The following is a 20,105-nucleotide window of genomic DNA, read 5'->3' on the forward strand; positions in this document are numbered from 1 at the left end:
TGAAACACGAAGTACGGGACATCTGGGAAAATATTCCCGTCCATTTCATCAGAAGTCTTTATTCATCGATTCCAAGGCGGATGTTGAAATAATAAGGATCAAGGGACACATCACAAAATATTGAGGTAAGACTGTTTATATTTAACGAGTTACGACACTTTGAACTTTCGCGTAAGTTTGTCGTCAACAGTCGGTCCGCCATGTTTGTACGTAATAATCTGGCCACACGCTGTATATCTATGTGATAAAGCAAACTAAAGGATATTACGAGATATTGTGAAGTCTGCAGTCGGCAAACATAACTGAAAACAGAATTTCTGAATGAACCACTTAATACTGAGTCGTGGGGGGATGGAGTGATGGGGCCTCATTGTCTCTTATCTAGGAATGAATGGGGGGACGTGGGGGAGGGGCCATTTGTAGACAGCTATATTTCCTTGAAAAAGCGTATTCGAAGTCATTTCATAAAATGCATATTTCAGTAATACAGGGAAATTACTCAGCTCATTATTCTAGTATTCTGACAAATATTTTATAACATATTGAAGCAGTGACAAAACAGCTATATCAGCAAAAGTCAGTTTTTGTATTAGACCATAAAATGCTGTGTACCGATATACAAATAATTTTGATAAAAATGCTAAAGAGAACGTCGAAAATGGAGACGGTAGGGTATAAATGTGATTTTAACAATGACTAACAAAGTAGATGAATACGAAATGAAAGTCTGTATTCTGGGGAGTTTTCGAAGTGCAAGACGCCATGTTGGCATCAAGGTAGCACGGGAAAGGGAGACTACTCTTAGACTATAAAAAACATAAGTCCATAGCTTAATAAATGTACAACAATATTGCAGAAATACATTTGTGTAGGCATGTGCCTAATGACAGGTACGCTTCTGAACTGTGTGGAAAAAAAACAAACTAGCGGATATTACGACCCAAAGATCATACACACACCCGGTCCGGAATGGGGGACTCATCTACATGGGTTGACCTTAGGGGTTCGACATCGATTAGGTCACACACAGGTCATACACCCATGTGACGTCATGAAAACAAAATGGTCGACCACAATCTGCTCCTGTATACTACACTTCACATGTGTAACGTGTGTTGAATGAAAGATGAGGTTTACTGTTACACTAATCCCGATTATGATATAATATGTGATTGTAATATTGATCAGTCAAACTATCAATATGCGTTTTCGCGTCTTTTCAGAGTGTGCAGACGGGAGTTTCGGACCTAACTGCAGTTCCTGGTGCAACTGTAGGAACACGTCTGAGGTGTGTGACAAAACCACTGGACACTGTGAGAGTGGATGCCCTGATGGATACTCTGGGACGAGCTGTCAGAGAGGTAAGTGGAGGCTGACCAAGAGACGAACCCCATTACGGGTGTATTTATAGATGTTGGCTAGGTGTTGTGTAACGCCGCTCTCAGCAATATTCCAGCTATATGACTTTTACTTTTGCACATATATTTAGAACAGAAAGCATGTAAAACAAATTATTAACAATTGAGTACTTCGGAAGGAAACCGGGTTGCGACTCAGACAGTAAATCATTTACTTGCTTCCATGTTCTGGGTCGTTTTTTAGTGATTGACGTGAAGAGTTTTCCTGTAACATTTAGTAGTGAAATCCCTCAATAGTTATTGAGATCGCATAGTGACCCAGACTTAGAGAGCGAAATGTTCATATTTATACTCCACGATTCTAGAAATAAGCATGTATCTAAAATGTTATTTTAAAATAACACACTCAAGTCCATAACACAATAAATGTACAAACATATTACAGAAATACAAATGTGTAGGCATGTGCCTAAAGTGCCTAAAGACTGGTACGCTTCTGAACTGTGTGAAGAAAAAACAAGAAAAAACAAACTAGCGGATATTACGACCCAAAGATCATACACACACCTGGTCCGGAATGGGGGACTCATCTACATGGGCGGACCTTAGGGGTTCGACATCGATTAGGTCACACACAGGTCATACACCCATGTGACGTCATGAAAACAAAATGGTCGACCACAATCTGCTCCTGTATACTACACTTCACATGTGTAACGTGTGTTGAATGAAAGATGAGGTTTACTGTTACACTAATCCCGATTATGATATAATATGTGGTTGTAATATTGATTAGTGAAACTACGAATATGTGTTTTCGTGTCTTTTCAGAGTGTGCAGACGGGAGTTTCGGACCTGACTGCAGTTACTGGTGTTACTGTAGGAACACGTCTGAGGTGTGTGACAAAACCACTGGACACTGTGAGAGTGGATGCTCTGATGGGTACTCTGGGACGGGCTGTCAGAGAGGTAAGTGGAGGCTGACCAAGAGACGAACCCCATTACGGGTGTATTTATAGTTGTTGTGTAACGCCGCTCTCAGCAATATTCCAGCTATATGACTTTCACTTTTGCACAGATACTTAGAACAAAAAGCATGTAAAACAAATTATCACACAATGGATAGTGTTCTCGGCGGGATAAAAGTCAACGGATATTTTCGGTATCCGTTGGGGTCATATATATAGGATACCGATGCAAATATGACAGGTCATAAGCACATTTTAGGGACTACTTATATAAACAAACATGGCGTCAAGGATCGGTGATCGTGTCCGGATTGGCGGCTGTGGTTACTGTCAGTCCTTTGATCCCAGGACATTCGTGCCTGGTTATGATTATGAAGCGAAGAGAGAAATCCATTGACTTGCGAAGGGGCCAAAGACAGTTTCCCAACCGACTGTCAGTGTTAGCAAGAGGACGGCATGGGAATCCAGGTGCACAATATCATGCGAACATTAAAGTGCATTTGGTGTTCAAAAGGGTAATTGAAATTTTCTGAAATTCCACACGAGGTTTTCCGTTATTTTTCAAACGTAAGCTAAGATTTGTTGACTGCAATGCGCTCTTTATCATAAAAGCTTACTGGGAACTAGGTAACGTACCCAAATGAATGATCAGTACAAACGTGCGTCACCGAGCTTGTGACGTCACGTATCACTACGCAAATATTTGTGACGTCATAGATATGCAGGCATATCCCACGAAATTTTGTTTCATGATCTGCGGCAAATAAAATCGCATTTTGTTTTAAATTAGAAAGTAAGAATGACATTATATGATAAATAGGTTATCATGCTCGCTAAATACAATGTATATTCCTAATGCAGGATATTAACCATCCCCAAACACACGAGCGTGATAACCTATATTTATTAACAGTCGAGTACTTCGGTACAGTAAATCATTTACTTGCTTCCACGTTCTGGGTCGTTTTTCAGTGATGGACGGGAAGAGTTTTCCTGTAACATTTAGTAGTGAAATCCCTCAATAGTTGTTAAGATCGCATAGTGACCCAGACTTAGAGAGCGAAATGTTCATATTTATTCTCCACGATTCTGGAAATAAGCATGTATCTAATATTATATTATTAAACAGCACATTCAAGCATGAAACAAAAACATCACCAGATAGTTTAAGGAATTCTGGTGGCCAGTAGCTTTGCTTTCATAATCATTACAGGATATTACTATAGCGCACAAATCCACGCAAATAGTGCTTGCTCAGGGCGCGCGCATTGTTTCCCTCGACATTGGATGTTAGTCTCAACGGCACGTCATATTATCAGTCTCAACTTCCTTGGGAGTATAGAACTAAAGTATTAAATAGTTTCATCTCACGTTCCGTCATCTTATCCGAGAAAAGCTAACTCGAAATGGGTACATCATCATAATTAAAGTAGCACATGAATGAGATCGTGCAAAATCAAAAACAAGCTGGGGGTCTTCCAAAAGTGTTTACTGTGAAATTGATTTCCTCATTTAACTGTAAGTGATAGTTATTTTTCGTCTGCTTGCAACTATTCTTCTATATATTTGTGGGGTAATATATTCCATTAGGTTAGAATCACTTTTGCGGGTCCATACTTAGTTTCAATAACTGTATTTCTGCGACCTAAAAAAATCATCTCACTCCTTATCAAACTATGGAGGCTGGTGTATTTTCTTCAGTATAAATTCAGTGGAAATGGCACCAGTTGGCTTTCCACATTTTAAAATAATTTTATCTCTGAGCTTGTGTACAGCTGCATTGACATTTTGATGAATCAACAAGAGATATTCTACCAACATATCTTTGCAAAATGTCGCTACTGAGGTACTTAACATGACAATCAGCAAAGTAGAATTAAAACGATTCGCAATCTTAATTTCACTGTATTTTGTTAATTCTTAAGTTTAAAGTGAATTTGACCTGTACCTTTTCACTGCAAACAGACAATATGCGGAGACCTGTATCTGTAAACGATCAGGTACCTGTGTACCGCGACAAAATGAACGAGGTCGCTTGCCACGAACGGAGAAACACCCGATTCTCACCCTCCAAAGATGGATTTCAAACTCCATGATGGTATATACTCTTTCAAAAAATTAGGGGATAATGAACTTTCAATTTGGATAGGAAGTGTAAACATTTACGAACGTTTCAAGGACAGACATCTTATGAACGCACCACCATTTCCCTCAATTACCACCCCGCAACACAACGAATGATGTGCACGTGTACAACGCAGTAGCCCCATACACGCGCATGATTTTGATGTTTTTTCAAGAAGGTCGGGAAATTACTTTCCAGAATATTAATTTTGACACCCATCTTGCATCACACATTTGTTAGAGTATGTTTCTAGTCGTTTGTTTTAAAATGAAAACCGTATGCATGCAAATCACATGTCATACACCAATCATCTTTCAAACGCGACTACATTCCAAATAACTATGGTTGTAAGGAAGTGCAATTGGTGATGCACTCTCAAAACATTCAACAATATGATATCAATATTAATCGTAAATACAAAAATGAACATCCCCTATTGAAGAAGATATATAAAAGTCTGAAAATGCATCAGCTTCTCCTCGGTGGAGTCCCAGTTTCAGTCTTCTCCGTTCACACCAAAATCGCCATGGAGATGATTACATGCTCATCGTCTTCTATTGATAAACTTCAATCTACTCATTTTCGGGTCAATTTCGTGGAATGTGCGTACATGATAGCGTCATAGAAGTGTACTCTCTATACCATACCTGGTGGACAGGACTACACGTAGACGGATGTAAACATGGTGATACAATACAAATCACGATACGATACGAATGGGCTCTCCTTAACTGAATAATAGTAATTTCCAAATCTTAATTAAATCCGAAACTTACAGCAATGGAGTGTAGCTGAAGGGTCATCTTTGGATATTGAACCATACACTGGGGCAATGTTTTTATCACACTAAATGAAAAATAAATACAATAGAAAATATTTGTGTGGGGTGGGGGTTGTGTCAAAAAACTTGCTGAAAGAAACCATAAAACCACAAAGCAGACATTGGCCCGTACGTCCTTTTTTTCACACACATAGAATATGTCAGATTTACAACATACTTTCTCTAATATTTTCTCATTTAGTTGTGCAGTTGAGGTAAACTTAAACGTACATTGTCTCTAATTTGTCTTTAATTCTTTAAGCATCGTCCTCCTTCTCTCTTATAAAAATTAAAGATCCATCCCGAAGAGTTGCGTCCCTTGGAGTCGCCCGTAATCCGTTACAGGGTTCGAGTACCCATTTGCCTTGATTTTGTCTGTTGGTGTCCCTTCACCATCTACATTTCACCAAACGTTTGGAATCTGCATGAATTTTATAGTATGTAATAACTGACATCATGGTGAGTTGCAGATGTTTTTGTTTACATTATAATTAGGTAGCTCGGTAGAAGCACTCACCAGTAACTCTCTGTGCTGCAAACTGTTGTGTGTTCGCTTTTGGTGGCACTCAAGCTTTGTGACTTTATATGTGTTTAAATGGTTGGTAATCCAATTGCTTCTGACTTCTGGCTTCTGCGTCTTGCTGCATTAAGTTTATCTAGATCACCATTATTTTTTTTAAAATAAACGTATGTGTATTTACTTCCGTGTTAAAACGTTTTGACAGTTTCGAATCCTCTCTGATGGGTCGCTGGTGAAATATACTGAACCTCAAAATAAACGGCATCCTACCAAAAGTTTGCCAGATATGTTTCATCTTAGTTTTAATTATTTTTTCACTTTTCCTAATATGTTAACCAGACCTGGTTTGTATAGCCAGTGTACAAGAAAATATGGTTTCAGATTATATACTTGATACCAAAAAAAAAAGACCCGTGAAGGTCCCGGGGTAGAATAGGCCTTCAGCAACCCATGCTTGCCATAATGGCGACTATGCTTGTCGCAAGAGGCGGCTTACGAGATCGGGTGGTCAGGCTCGCTGACTTGGTTGGCACATGTCGGTATTGCGTCTGATGACAGAGTGAGAATGTGGCAACAGCGCGGGGCCGTTTTGCTGATGATTCTGTCCTGGACAGAGACTTTTGGGCAGGTCCGAACATAATGGTGTTGGTTCCTATTGCTCTCAGTCACAAACTAGGCCGTATGCTATTCCAGAATATTGGTCTTGGTACAGGAAATGGTGTGACATCTGCCCGCTTCAGTGATCAAGTGCCGATACCGTTTGTCGGGCCACATTTTGGTCGTCATGGACACCACGTCTTCCCAGCGTGGCAATTCGCGTGCCAGTACTGCCAGACCAACTGGAGACTTTCTCCGTCCCCGCGGCATACAAACTCTTCAATGGCCTGCCTTCATTCCAGTCTGAAACCCGATAGAAGAACACTTTTGGAAAAAGATTCAGAGGAGGCTCAATGATATGCGACCAAGGCCGACAACTGCAGCTAAACTGTCTCAGGCGTATCTTTGCATCACAGTACAAGCTGAACAATCTTCAGTTGAATGCTGCTCAGTCTCTCCCTAAAACAGTTCCATGGACTTTAACACAACCCTCGATTTCTCATGACTTATCGGAGCTCGTAAACAGGCAAATGTCACCAAATGCTGTTAAAGGTCACACGCAACCCCAAAATCAAACATAATTAAAACACAATTATCACTTATTCATGACATATAAATACATTGCTGCTTGTTAGAAAACAAATAAACACAATTATAAGCGTACAATCGCGATTCAAAAGTGTACTTGGGCTTACTTCCCTCGAAACGAAGCCCTCGGGAGACGGAATCCAGTCATATCGGGTTGGGGGTGCACCGAAGTGTAACGACGGCTTCCGATTGGCTGGTTCATTTGCTGATACGCTGAGGGCTCATAGTGTGTTCGGAAAGATGATCTGTTTGATGGGCATTTTAGAAGCATGACGAGTCACAAGAAAGTAAGATTCTTTATGGATAACAACTTCTTTTATTGTACTTGATATGTTGTCTCAGTATGGATTCATATACCGTTGTCAGACAAAATCATAAACACTAGAAGAAGTTGTTGTCCATAAAGAATATGTATGGAGATGTTGGATTTTGTAAATACACGTTCTCTTTGCGTTCGATCCAATCAAAATCATCTCAGTGGAGATGGTTCGTGGCTGGAAAGTGACATTTGTCCGAGTACAAAGCAGGACTTGAAACTGACCAGAGTTTGCGCCAGTTTCCGTCAGATCAAGGTGTAGCGGCCACCAAATTTCCGAGTCCCGTGCTGGGATTCGAACCACGGACCCTCTGATCCGGAGTCGGACGCCCTGTCCACAGCAAGCTGACAAGGTAAGGATGTCATCTTTGGGATGACTCCACGCCCTGCTACACTGGCATCAAAGAAAAAGGGGTGTAGTTTGTTTCCATCCCATAGACATAAAAACATGTCACATGTACAACTATCACACCTGCCTAATTACATAAAGTGACAGAGACAAGACTCGGGTGCACGAGTCATAAATCAATTTATTTTGTTCATGGCGTATAGCCTGATAGGTGTTAAGTTCAAATTGCATGTGGCCAGTGATATGTATTCACACTAAAATCTGTGTATTGCATATTGTCTTTACAGCAGACAGCTAGGCAGGCAGACATACAGGTGTCAGTAAACCAGACTTTGTGTTTTCTCTGCGTCAGATGCTGCTTACAAAGTTTTTTTTTTATGTAACGAGTAGATTATTTACTAGTTTATGTACACAACCAAGACTAGACTACTGCTCAAGACCTCATACTCCGGGTATGTTCACTGCCCATACCTACCTACCTACCTACCTACCTACCTACCTACCTACCCACCTACCTACCTACCTACCTACCTACCTACCTACCTACCTACCCACCTACCCACCTACCTACCTACCTACCAACCTACCAACCTACCAACCTACCTACCTACCTACCTACCTACCTACCTACCTACCTACCTACCTACCTACCTACCTACCTACCTACCTACCTACCTACCTACCTACTTACCTACCTACCTACCTACCTTCAACCAACCAACCAACCAACCAACCAACCAACCAGACGTATCACCGAGGCTGGGCGCAAGTTCCTGTGGCCTTCATCAACTGTCCCATCCACTCCACGTACAGACGGTGTAACGCTGTTGTCAACGCCCAAGGAGGCCATACACGTTATTGAATTTCTAACCACACTGTCTGAAATTTGTCTTTAAGTATTGATAATCAAACATGTCCATTTTGAAATCTTTCCGACAAATATTATCTATATTACATGTGTTTGAAGTAAACTGATTACAATTTCTAAAAGGGAGTGACGTTTTTTGCGTTTCAGTGTAGACTAAAAGTTGAAATTGGCACAGTTTATCACATAATTTAGAAACATATGCTCATTTAGTGTTTAAATATAGAACATGCTGACGAACACTTAGTCGGCTGTAGTTTCAGGAGCCACTGTAATGCTATGTGTGGGTGAAGGATAAAACCCCAAGATAGTACAAATGTCCTTTCAGGTTGTCCTCGGGGACGCTATGGTTCTGGCTGTATGGAGACATGTGGACATTGTGCTTTGGGAGATCAGTTCTGTCACAGCGTGGACGGGACTTGTACACATGGCTGCCAGAAATACTGGAATGGGACATTGTGTAAAGGTTTGTAGTTCTTTCCTGAGCACCATCTGTATAACGTTCTTTAAGAAACATAAACAGTACCCATAACTGACATAATGCAGGAACACGGTGTACTAAATATCTTTTCTAAACAATTTCTTTCTGCTTTACTGTTGGAACAAATAACATATACTCTATCACATGTCAATTTAGTCTCAATCGTACAATCAATTCAGTTTATTGCAGAGATTTGTTATTGAAGTGGATGAGGCTTAGTCGCTTCTATTATAGGTGTTATAAGGTTTTTGTCGCTTCTTTTATGATGTGAAAGGGTTTTGACATTTCTATATTGGGTATGGAAGGGTCTTGTCGCTTCCATCATGGATTTGAAAATGGTTTTGTGACTTTTGTCAGTTTGTAGCTGACACAACATGGATGAATGTCATGTTTATTATGAAACACTGACCCATTTCAAGAATTCTTGAAACTTAAGGTAAATTATACCGTAACTATATCAATAGACATTTCACTTATTAGCAAACTGACCAGAGATTCTCAATACATTTGCGCAATACATTGTGATTAAAAGCATGTGCAATATGTCCTGTCAATGCACGTTCTGTCTTGCACTGTAGTTGATTCATTTGTTTGTATATAACCGTTTCATCCAGTAACCCTTCATTGTTGTTTTAGTGCGTGAGTGTCACTGTACAACGGGATGTGATGTCGACGTCCGGTGTTCTAGTGAGTGTCTCCAGGGTTGGTCAGGCCCCACCTGTCAGAGACGTGAGTAGAACACCATGTCTGTTGCTTGTTGTGTAGCTATGCTACGATCATGTTGTTACCCGGAATTAAACATTTGCGCGGCTACTACTATTAGCATACACTTGTGTTGTGGACACTCCAGATTCTGATTGTAGATTGAAGGTACGTGCTCAACCTACATACTGTGCAAGTCCGTTTGGGGTTGTGGGTTGGGTTCTGATATCTTTCATGGAGATTTTCAGATGTTGCAGATATCTGGTACCCATTCTGTGATTCATGACGTCAGGCATACTATTTGTCAGTTTTTGCTTTGTCGTGTTTCATCGAAGGAATCACACCAGTTCCTTTTCGTGTAGCATGCATGGAAAATGAATGTAAGGGATGACACTCAATGCATATGTCTACACCTACACGATGCCGTTCACACGGAGGTGGCGGATGAGACGCTAAGTCAGCATAATGGGAACAAAACTCCCAATGCCTTTTATAGTTGTTGTCTTATGAGCAGTCACGGACTTGTATTTCATTCGCGACTATTGTCAAGTTACAATAATTATCTGTCGTAAAACGTCAGATTAGGTATTTTGTTATAGTTTATCATTGAATAGGTCTGACTGACTAGGCAGAATATGATAACTTCCTAGCTGAAATAATATAACAAATGTAATATGTCTGTTACCAGGAAACATAGCTCTGAACAGACCAACAGAACAAAGCAGCACTCTCAATGACTGTAAGTGGGCGTACACAGAGGCCAAGAGAAAGGTGTGTGGGTACAAGACTTCCTCCCTTGCTGTGGACGGTGTGGTCAGCAGTGACTACTGGTCAGGGACTTGTACACACACCTCAACAGGCCAGATATCCGCCTGGTGGAGAGTGGACCTGGGAGAAACTCACCTCATCACCAATCTGGGGATATTCTTCTTACATTCAGGCAAGTATTATGAATAGACTTTACAGTAATGAGCCACTACTCACTACTCCATGAACACTTTATCTGAGTGTTAATCTTATAACACCAAGTTGGATAGAAATACAGTTATCGTCAGTGTGGTTAATATCTGTGAAAGGATTTCAGGAATATATTATTTCAATACTGGCAACTAATAGTGAGTGAGTGAGTTTAGTTTTACGCCGCACTCAGCAATATTACCAGATAATCCAGTGATCAACAACATGAGCATCGATCTGAACAATTGGGAACCGATGACATGTGTCAACCAAGTCAGCGAGCCTGACCACCCGATCCCGTTAGTCGCCTCTTACGACAAGCTGAGTCGCCTTTTATGGCAAGCACGGGTTGCTGAAGGCTTGTTCTACCCCGGGACCTTCACGGGTTGGCAACTAATACTTTGCCCGAGAACAAGTATGGTTTTCGTTTGTGAAAGGAGGTATGATCAATCTGTACATTTTGGAGCGGTCCCCCGAACAGCCAGTGAACTGAAGAACCACGTAGATCTGAAGTATTCCGATGTTATGACACACCTTGTTCACATCATTGTGTTACATATACGATGCCGACCCAGTTAATACCATGTATTCAGTGAATCTAAGTATTTCATACATTTTGCCTAAGAAATACTCTCACAAATGGTGACATTGTCATGATTGTGTAAATATTCTACCCGAATTGCCTTAGATCATTCCAGTCAAATATCAGTTTGAATAAATATAGATTTGGCACTATCCACTGTGCAAGCTGAGACTACGGTGCCATGACTGTACCCCTAGATCGTTCATTCACCAGCCTAGATCTGACTCATCAAGTTTTCCTCCCACATTGACGTCTTGAATTACATTGTGTTTCTATTTAATTCTAGGACGGATGGAAGGTTTCTTCGTACGTGTTGACGGTCATCTCTGCTATCGACAGAGTAAGAACCAAAGTCTCAATTCCCCCGTCAATATCAGCTGTGACCCACCCGCACGTGGACAATATGTCACTGTAGAGCTGCCAACACTGGACGACTCGGAGTACATTCTCAATCTGTGTGAGGTGGAAATATATGGTAAATAATGCATGCTGATATTCAAGAAGAATGTAGGCTCCCGGCCCATGTTCACACATACATATGGTCAGTCAACATACATTGTATATTGTATACGGCATTACACACACACACACACACACACACACACACACACACACATGTACATATATATATATACACACATACATATATATACACACATGATTTACATATGTATGTATACATATACACATACATACATACATTACATACGTACATACGTACATACATACATACATACATACATACATACATACATACATACATACATACATACATACATACATACATACATACATACATACATACATACATACATACATACACACATACATACATACATACATACATACATAATTTCGCAATTGTTAATCGTTTGAGATACAACTCTGTTCCAAATGTACCTTAAAAAAGGTATTATTTTCTTGTTTTAGAGCTGTTGAATAGAGAGTAGTGCCAGTCCTGTTCAAACGAACATTTTAATCTTACCATAACTTCCGCAATGAAGGATTCTTTACTAATTATTGTTTCTAATCCCCACACCTCAGCCCCAGAAAGAAGAATAGGCATGATTTTCGTGTCAAATACCCTAAAACATAATTCATACGGAATTGGTTTAAATCTATGTAATGTCCTTAATATGCCTAACAGAACCTTTCTAGCCTGGGTAGCTACACTTTTGGTATATTTATCCCAAGACAATTATTTAGTAAAAGTAATACCCAAATATTTGTAAAATGGCACGCAATCGAGACGTTCTTCTCTATAATACCATTTTTCACTTCTCGAGAGAATACCGCCATTCTTGAAAATAACCACTTTAGTTTTATACAAATTACCTTTTAGCTGATATTTATTACACTATGATTCCAGAGTGTCGATTCCTTTCTGCAGACCAAAGATTGTGTGAAATACTAACATGGCATCGTCGGCAAACAGTAATATGAACAGTTTAATCATCTCTGGATGAAGCTGGATACCATTTTTGCACATGGATTCCATTTCCTGTGCTAGTTCATTAATAAAAATTGAGAATAAATAAGGGGTAAGGACGCAACCCTGACATGTACCAAGATCACAGTCAAACATATCCGAATACATATTATTAGACTTGACACATGAACGTACTCGATTATGTATGGCTTGTACACCGTTTAACATTTTTGGAGAAACCCCTCTCTTTATTAAACCCATCCATAATTTAGACCTATTCACTAAATCAAAAGCTTTTGAAAAATCTACAAAGAAGGCATAAAGTTTTCTGCTTTTCTTTGCTAAATACCGTTGAATGACTGATTGTAAAATAAAAATATTGTCAGTGGCAGAATATCCCAGACGAATCCTGCCTGTTATTCCACAAGTTTGTCATAGGCATTAGTCCAAAATGTGAGACGTCTGTTCAAAATAGATACATAGATTTTACTAAAAATGCAGGGACGGGCTGTCAGCAAAGTACTCGAAAGTTACCCCGATTATCAGCCAATGCCAATTTATATTTCTGTTTGTGTACATTGTCCACTACTAAGAGATCTATGTTAAATATATATCCGAATAGGATTATATGTGTGACAGTAACCTGATGGTACTTCTATAATAATCGTAAAATTGTTATTAGATTACAATAATTTACTATAATACAGTATTATAATACGTTCACCATTAATAAGCAGTAATAATACCAGTAAATGTCTGTTGGTTTCTTTTCAGAGTGTGCAGACGGGAGTTTCGGGCCTGGCTGCACTTCCTTGTGCTACTGTAGGAACACATCTGAGGTGTGTGATAAAGCCACTGGACACTGTGACAGTGGGTGTACTGACGGCCGTACTGGGGCCGACTGTCAGAGACGTGAGTAGATATATCTTCAGAGTCAAATGATTGAGTTTTGCACTGGAAAGAGTTCGGTCTGCTTTTTTTCTGAAAGATTTACTTAATACTACACATTTTTACTTACGAGTAGTAGTATAGGGAATGGGGGTTCTGGCTCACTTTCACAAAATGTCTCTACAAAGCCTTATTTACTAAATAAGGCTTTGGTTGGGCCATTAGCTCTTGCTACTATTACCCCTACTATAAAAAAGTTGGCGGTAATTACTGTGCCTTGGTAGGAGGTAACACTGTGTCGTACGGTACGATCAATAATTCTTCTCTTACAAACCCCCTACCCGGCCCATCCCTCAAGTAGTACAAGTTAGGTTCGTCGGCTTTCATATCCACTTTATCTATGTTGTAAGTTTTGACTGACCATATAGGATCGGTGGCTCGCTTACGGCTATCGCCCTCGTGTTCCCCTATGTTATGTTTATATCGAGGAAACAGTTTAACGTGAACCGCCTATGATCTCTTTGGTGTTCGTAATAAAGGCTTGTTGGGCTTTTTGTATCCCCTGTTCTATGTACTTTTTTTTCTCGTCCTCGCTGATAGCAGACTTACGAGACTTGGACCGAATATCTTGTTTCATTCCGTTATATTTTGTGAGTTCAGAGAGGATTGAACGAAACTCCTCTTCTGAGATCTTACTGTCAGAGAGTGCCGTGGAAATTCGCTCACTCACTGTGTTCAGCTTTGCTTCGGCCAGAACCCTGATCTCGTCATGTTTCAATGCCTTACGATTAAGTCTGCGTGATACTAACTTAAGCGCCAACCCTACCAACCCTGTCACCCCAGCCGTTATTTCAATACCTAGCACTATAGGTGCAGCCACGATGGTAGTCAACAACCCAACGCCTGCCGCCCCTAGTCCCATGCTGGTTGCCATAAGGGTAGTGTCAGCCCCGTCCACGATATTGAAAGCTCTATTATACTTTTTACATAGTGCTTTCCGCGTGTCACGGTCTTGTTCTAGTTGACGTTTCACATCACATAACTGCCTCAAGCGGAACCCATCTACGGTTTCCAACGTCTTCGCTACTTCCTCTACGACTGGGTACAGACCCATCCTATAATATATATTTTGAAAGATATTTTAATTGGGTTTCAGTTAATTGTCTATTAATATATTTTAAGCCTACAAGATCTAGACCATCAATCAGGGTAATAGGTGAGAGGCTAATAGACTTTTCTGTTGTAATAAAAACCCCACTGAGGCTTATTAAGCGGTTTATAGGGGCCCCGTGGGTATCCTGTTGTATAACAATACGACAATATTGGCTTGTGTGTTCATCAAACCAGTGTATTGACACCCCGGGTAAAATTTGGTGTACTTTTGAGGTGTTTTCATTACCTAAATAGAAAAAGAAGACTTCTATGATGAGTGTGAAAGGGGAGGATATATCAAGATATACGTTATAATGATTATTGCGAAATGGTAATTTATTTTTTACTATAGTCCTTAACCTATTTTTTCCGGGACCAGTAGTTATCATGATTAATGCCCTCTCCGGAATGAAATCCCCGACCCAACTACCGTTGTTCTTAATCTTAGAGATCACCCCATTTTCGCCTATTGTGATATAAGGTGAGGCTGGTGTTAAGTTGATCAACCATTTGGGCTCTTTAAAATCTGATAACGACACCCGTTTGTACACGTTGTCTTTGAAGTGTAGGATGTATAATTCATCTTCCTCACCAGGCTGATCGAATCCCTCCGTATCTCCCAGGTCGTTAAGTGTAGTGTTGGGATGATGACTGGTCATTATTATACTATTATGATATAATTTCCAACTGGTTTTCTGATAATAATTCAGGGGTTAACTTCATACCCATGAAGTGTATGTTGTCAGGTAGGAAGATATTGATTAGTGATATCTTGTTTTCCACGATCACGTTGACCCCCTGCAGACTGGTGTTGGAGCCGACACCCACCCGCACGTAAACGTTGCAAACTTGAAACTGGTGTCGTTTCACCCACCCGAGTTTGATCCCCTTCACGATCTCGACATCATTCCCCGATGGTTCCCCTAGGTAGACTTTGATGAACAATGTTGAGTTTGCCGGTAGATCCTCTAGTATCTTGACCACGCCTTCGAATTCAGACACCAACTGCAATTTCACGTTTTGCATGGCCGGTTTACTCGATAGCATGTGGGCTGCTATAGTGTTGACTGGGCTGACGACTATACTACGTCTCTGAGTTGGGACGTAAGCCACGAGCAGGGTTCCATTGTTCACGACTTTGTTTAGGTGGTTGTCTTTGTTATCCGTGAACACGTAAGGGGAGACGAGTTTAATATTGAGAAACCATTTGTTATCGGGTAACAACACCCACTTGTCATCTTCGGTGAAGACGAGCATATATGGTTTGTTTTTGACGACGGTAGTGCTCTCAACATCGTCTAAGTCGAACAGTTTACCACCGAACGATGGGTATATTACCCAATTATTATCACCGGTGTTGACAAGGGTGTACTTAGTGTTGACTATTGCTCTTGTGGTATCTATCATATCACTTAGGGCTCCACCGGAGGGGATTTCAACGCGTTTGTAAATGTTGTTTTTCAGTTGCAAGGCGTACGATTTACCATCTACTCCGGGAGCGTCGAAACCGCGCGTGTCTCCGAGGTCGGAGATCCCGATATTGACGCATTTTTTCACTCCGGGCCCTTGTGCGCTGGTCATGTTACGTGAAGCGTTAAGCTGAGGTATCCTATATTTACAGGATTATGATTTATATCTAACACCGATATTGTCAGCTCAGGTATGTTGCCCTGGGTTAATCTCTTATACTGCCGTGGTGAAAATGACTCGGTTCTACCGTCGTTGAATTTCTCAGTTTTAACCGGCACTGCTCTCAGTATAGTGGAAGGGTGACCTCCTTGAATGTTGTACGTTGTGCTCACCTGATCGAGATGAATGTACAGCTCTCGGTACGGTACTAGGTCGGGTAACTTCGTGCCTGTGACGGTTGTTGTTGGTTTTATCTCGTCAGGAGACATACCGAGCATCCTTGCTAATGGTCGGCCGAGCCTCAAGGGGTTTATTCCATTGTTGATTAACACCACTGTACCGTTTGAGTCGTTCATCTTGAGTTCGGCTCCCAGGGGTTTGAAGACCTCGTCGTTTAGAGAGCACACGCTGTAGTAGCCGTCAGTTATCTGGCTGCGAGTTCCACTGACGAACAGCTTATTGTTGCTGATATTAATGTTAGTCCATTGCGGTAGGTAGGTGATATCGCAGAGTGCGACTTCGAGTTGACCTGACGTGTTATCGATGGCGTGCGTCAGCTGAACGGCCTCACCGCTCGTTATTCCTGGAAGTGTTATGTACATGTTAGAGTATATATACTCATTATATAATAGTTTTAAAATGTATTCCCCTGGTGTGTTGTACCCTAAACTGGACGTAGATTTCTCCACCATGAAGATCGTGGTTGCTCCTGGGTTGTATTTCAATGCCAAGTTTATAGATATGCCTGATAAGTATAAGCTTTCGGTGACTAACATTGAGGCAGTCCACGCTTGGTTCAACAACCCTATGCAGTTCTGGCAGAACCAATTCAACTTTGCCGTGTGGTGCGCTACAACGGGGTGTGGTGTGACATTGACAGACACTCGGCGTGGGCCGCTGAGTCAGTCTGTGTTCAAGTTCCACGTGTACTACCAGGTCAGGCGTATCCTTAAAGAGATCAGCGCTCCCCTCCCACAGGACAAAGCGTGGGACGCAACAAACAACCCGTACGATAGACGGGCCTACGAACGTATTTGCAACAAATTCGAAATAAACCCGAAGACGGATTGGCGTTTGCCGGGGCTGAACCACGGGTTGGGTATTCCTTACGCTCATGGGCTCTCGCCAAAAGCATTTGACAAACATATACTAATAAAATTTATGCAACGAAAAATGTTTAGTACGGAACGTTTTTCCCATGCATTAGCTGATCTTGTTCCTAAACCTAACAAATCTGGACCAAAACCAGTGAAAGATGCTAGTGATGATTTACTGACACTAGGTATACTTAGGCAGGACTTTGCTTTGTCGAGTAATGAATGGAGGGATGATCGTATGGACTTTAAAAAAGGTGGTGTTGGTTTCACAATCCAGAAAGTGGAGCAGTCAAACACAGACGGGTGGAAAATGTTCATGCTGGACACGTCGAAAGGATTCACTCGTGCCGGGGTAGTCAGGTTGAACGACTCGATTCGAACGTACGTGTGGGCGCTGTTGGGTGCGCAGTCGATGACGCGTTCCAACATCCTCGGTAAGGGAACTGCTTACGACGCTCAGACACAATTCGTTTCCAACGTTGAGGATGCTATCAATTCTCCAGTTGATCTCCCGCGGGCTATCGAACGCTACCAAAACGTGTTAGAATACGCCAGGTCGAAAGTCGACTACGTGTTCGGCGTGGGGTTGTACATGGCTCCGAGTGATATGCAACTGAGAGTAAAAAAAGTGGTGGGTTATAACAACGAAATAGTCATAGCCACGAAGAATCAAAAGTTGGGTATCAACCCCGATATTAACACCACCTATATCCCACACATCCCACCACATGAAAAGGGTATAGTTGCGTCGCCCCCGGAGCCTAAAGTTCATGTGGAGGTACCCCCCACACACTCTCATATTCAGGCTCAGCAGCATATTGATAGTAAAACGGTCCTGGTGGTTGGTGGGGTAGCTTTGGGACTTATTTGGTTAAAGATTTCTTAGCCGCTACGTACACCAGACCCGCCAAGGCGACGATGGCTGCCCACAGGTTTTGACTGAGCCACATGGCAGTTTTAGACAGAGCGCTCAACAACCACGAGACGATGCTACCCAGGATGCCGGGAAGGGCTTCGGCGGCTTTACCAGCCAGTTTAGCTAGGCCTTCACCGAGTTTTTTAATCCAGTCTTTAACACCACCGCTGGGAGTTCCCCCGCCGGCAGGCCCCACAGGGGTTCCTCCCACCAGTGACACCACCAGGGTTGATATAATGAAACCCAATGCAGTCAGAATGCTGGCGATGGTGATCCCTTGCTCCCGGAACAATATCCGAATCCTGTTGGCTAAAGTTGTATCCTCATTCAGTATTCTATCGATTGTTTCCCGAATACGACTGATCTGGGATCGAAGCTGTTCACGATTCGAGGAAGCGGATTCCAATCGTGTACGTCTCTCGTCTTCTAAATCGCGTAGTCGTTCATTGATACGGCGCTTCATATCATCGTTTTCAGTTTCGTTGAGTTTGGTTTTTTCCCTAGCGATGTGCTCGTCGATTTCGTTCAGTTTCCCCATGTTGTTCACGAGTTCTCCACGCACGCGTTTCACGGCTTCGTCTAAGCCGCGCAGTTCCCTTACCGGAAAGTCAAACCCCGGTAACGGTTTGTCCCAGTAGGTGCTCAACAGTTTTTCTATGCTGTCTGAGGCTTCTGTAGCACGCTGTGGTGTCATTTCATCTCTAGTGGTGAGGTGGGATCTGGTAGCTTGCAGATCTTCTTTAACGACCTTAGGTATTGCACCACCGTAATCATTCATGTTTAGATTTTTACGGATAAATTCAACACCATAGCGGCTGGCTAGAGTTGACAAGGCCAGTGGTTTTTTATTGCTCTTGTTAAAGAGGTCAACCCCTGGGTCAGACTTAAGGCGTAGAACACCCTTTGTATCAATAAAAAAATCCTTATGGTATCGACCCTGTGGTTCAACGTAGTTTTTATCTCTTCTTAAACTTTCGAAATAATCATTTACCGTTGTTTCCAAGAGTTCTTGGTTCAATGGTGAACTAGTAAATGAGGTCTCCTGCTCATCATCGAATGCCTGGGCACTAGCGCCCGGCATCTCATCCATAGGTATGTCTTCATCCATTAGTATTAAAAATATATTTCTTTTATATAACAATGTACGGTAGAAAATTAGATCCTTTCAGAAAATTGAGAGAGCCATTAGGAGCCAGAGCCGTGCGACAGTCGGTGACCATCACCAACAATCCCAGCAAGATAGACCAGAACCAAACTCTGCTGGTTAGATTTCCAAACCTTGGTGAGAATGACCTCATTGTACCAGGCACTGTTCGACTGGCGTTCAATATCACGTTGACCTCCGACAACGACAAACGCGAGCTAGTGCGGAACGTGGGTCGAGCTATCATCAAGAAAACGACCGTCAAGATCAGCGGTAACGAGGTGCTGAGCATCGACGACAGCGACGTGTTTCACTGCTACAAGGATCTCTGGAAAAGCGATGGAGAACGAGTCAATGATGTGTACCAGGGTATCAGCAAATCAACCCGGGCGCGCATAGGGTATGTCTTCACGCAAGACCAACAAGACAAGCTATCGGCCGGTGAAAAGGCCATCGCTCTAGCATACGGGAATCGATTCTGCGTGCCGCTCGACTTCGAGTTGCTCACGGGACACGCGCCGTTTTACCAGGCCGCGCTGGGTGATAGGCTCGAATACGAGCTCACGTTTAACGACTATAGCAAAGTAGTGCGTACGCCGAACGGTGATGAGGCCAGTTATG

The 20,105-nt window shown here is 41.9% G+C and overlaps 1 protein-coding gene across 1 annotated transcript in view; it reads left to right on the top strand.

The window, feature by feature from the left end:
• LOC137296249 (multiple epidermal growth factor-like domains protein 6) overlaps positions 1–20,105 on the top strand; it is a 289,784-nt gene that overhangs the window by 125,358 nt on the left and 144,321 nt on the right. The window contains exons 10-12 of the mRNA XM_067827995.1: positions 1,224–1,361; positions 2,190–2,327; positions 13,433–13,570. Coding sequence (XP_067684096.1) covers positions 1,224–1,361; positions 2,190–2,327; positions 13,433–13,570 — 414 coding nt within the window. The remainder of the gene's footprint in view (positions 1–1,223; positions 1,362–2,189; positions 2,328–13,432; positions 13,571–20,105) is intronic.

Source organism: Haliotis asinina, chromosome 9, assembly GCF_037392515.1.
Source record: "Haliotis asinina isolate JCU_RB_2024 chromosome 9, JCU_Hal_asi_v2, whole genome shotgun sequence".
In the NCBI taxonomy this organism is placed as follows: domain Eukaryota; kingdom Metazoa; phylum Mollusca; class Gastropoda; order Lepetellida; family Haliotidae; genus Haliotis; species Haliotis asinina.